This window comes from Culex quinquefasciatus, chromosome 3 (assembly GCF_015732765.1).
Source record: "Culex quinquefasciatus strain JHB chromosome 3, VPISU_Cqui_1.0_pri_paternal, whole genome shotgun sequence".
In the NCBI taxonomy this organism is placed as follows: domain Eukaryota; kingdom Metazoa; phylum Arthropoda; class Insecta; order Diptera; family Culicidae; genus Culex; species Culex quinquefasciatus.
Genome location: NC_051863.1, coordinates 118447337 through 118449028, shown reverse-complemented (window position 1 = coordinate 118449028; position 1692 = coordinate 118447337). Strand labels below are relative to the sequence as shown.

The 1692-nt window shown below is 40.0% G+C and overlaps 1 protein-coding gene across 1 annotated transcript; it reads right to left on the bottom strand.

Moving 5' to 3' along the window:
- Positions 1 to 307: 307 nt before the first annotated feature.
- Positions 308 to 1124, bottom strand: LOC119770054. The gene is made up of 2 exons (XM_038264195.1): positions 1001 to 1124; positions 308 to 938 (listed from the first exon to the last, which is right to left on the bottom strand). Exons 1-2 carry the CDS (start codon positions 1020 to 1022, stop codon positions 481 to 483), a joined length of 480 nt encoding a protein of 159 aa, XP_038120123.1. The 5' UTR covers positions 1023 to 1124; the 3' UTR covers positions 308 to 480.
- Positions 1125 to 1692: the final 568 nt, after the last annotated feature.

The window sequence follows — 1692 nt, the reverse complement described above, 5'->3', positions numbered from 1 at the left end:
TATTAGAAAAAATAGTGTTTTTGCAAATCAAATTCTAGTGACAAAATGTGACATAAGTAATTACCAAAATTATTTTTAACGTGTATCATTTTTATTTCTGTGTTGTCCTTATCCACACCTACAACTTTGTCAAAGACACCAATCGATCAAACAGTTCCTTCAAAAGATACAGATTTTTAAATTTTCAAACATTATTTTTGTATAGACAGCTGCCAAATTTGTATGGACAATTATATGGACCAACTAATGATGCAAAATGGTTTCTTTGGGCATACCGAAGGCACCAAAAAAGTTTCAGCTGGATTAAAAATACAAAAAAATCAAATGACCAAAATCTCAGAAAATTGCTCTACTGCCAATTATGATTTGAATAAAACGCCAGTGATGTTTCTTGTTGAGTTAAAATGGATAGCATTCCGAAAAAATGTGAAGAAACTTTTTCTCAAACATTCTTCATTTTAAATAATTTTTATTCCACTCTCACTGCAACCTTCCCGGAAACAGAAACTCCATCACATCATCCTCAACCAGATCGTCAAGCGCTCCCTCAAACCGATCTTCTTCGCCAAACATGACTTCACCACCCGCCGGAATCGACCACAGCGCGTCATCCCCACTTCCACTTCCGCTACCGTCGCCGGGTGTGTCCGCGTAGTAGCAGGCGGCCCGATCCGGTTCTTCCAGATGTGCAACGCACTTTTGGTGGACAAAACTGAACTGCGTTTCCGGCGCACATGGCATCGGCTGCAGCTCCCAGCTGGTTTCGGTCAGCGGTCGACAAACGCAAAAGAACCTTGGGTCCTCGTGGCACCACAGCTTGTTGATCTCGTCCAGCGTGTCACATCTGGCAGCGATGCACTCGGATGCATCGTTGGCGTTTTGGGGGAGGTTGTGACTTGAGGATGCTCCCAACAGGGTGGCGAGGAAGATGGGAAGAACTGCAATTTCAGGACGTTGGTGTTACAGTTGAATTTATGTACACAAAGAAATTCATGCTTACCAACGTAGCTCCTTAGTGCCATGACTGAATATTTTAAAGTACTGTTGAATACTAAATTTGAGGGATATAATTGAGTCGATTCAGACAGAGCTCTGTGAATAGAAGGGCTGATAGGATAAGACTTGATGTTTTTTTTTTGTATGAATTGATAACCACTTCAGCACCAAAAAACGAAATCCATAATAGATTCTTCCGGGTCTTATCTGCAGTGAAGAAATGATAACATTAAGCGCCACGCCACAGTTTATATTCTCATTGCATTGAACTGCCTCTCAAAATAGATTGACACTTGAAGGTGGTTTTATCTGCCTTATTGCAGATCATTTGAATGGACAATTGAACAGCTTTGCATGATAGTCAAAATGAAGTAATAGACAACATGCTGAAATCTCGTGACCAGATAAAAGGTTGCATCACCAGTTGAATCACATATTATTTTTTGCAAATATGTTTAGTAATATTACAGTTTAAAATTTCGGTTCGGGTGGTCACATTACATACCTTCAACGTATCTTAAACTTCGAATCAATTTGAAACCCAGTGCAATTTTCTTGGCTTTAAAAAGAAATCCAATTCATTTTATCTCATCTTGAGCTCATCCGACACAAAAAAGGACAAACCTCACCGGAAAAAGGACCTGCTTCCACGTATGAAGTTGCTCCGTTCCCACTGCAGTTATTGAATAAGAGCAC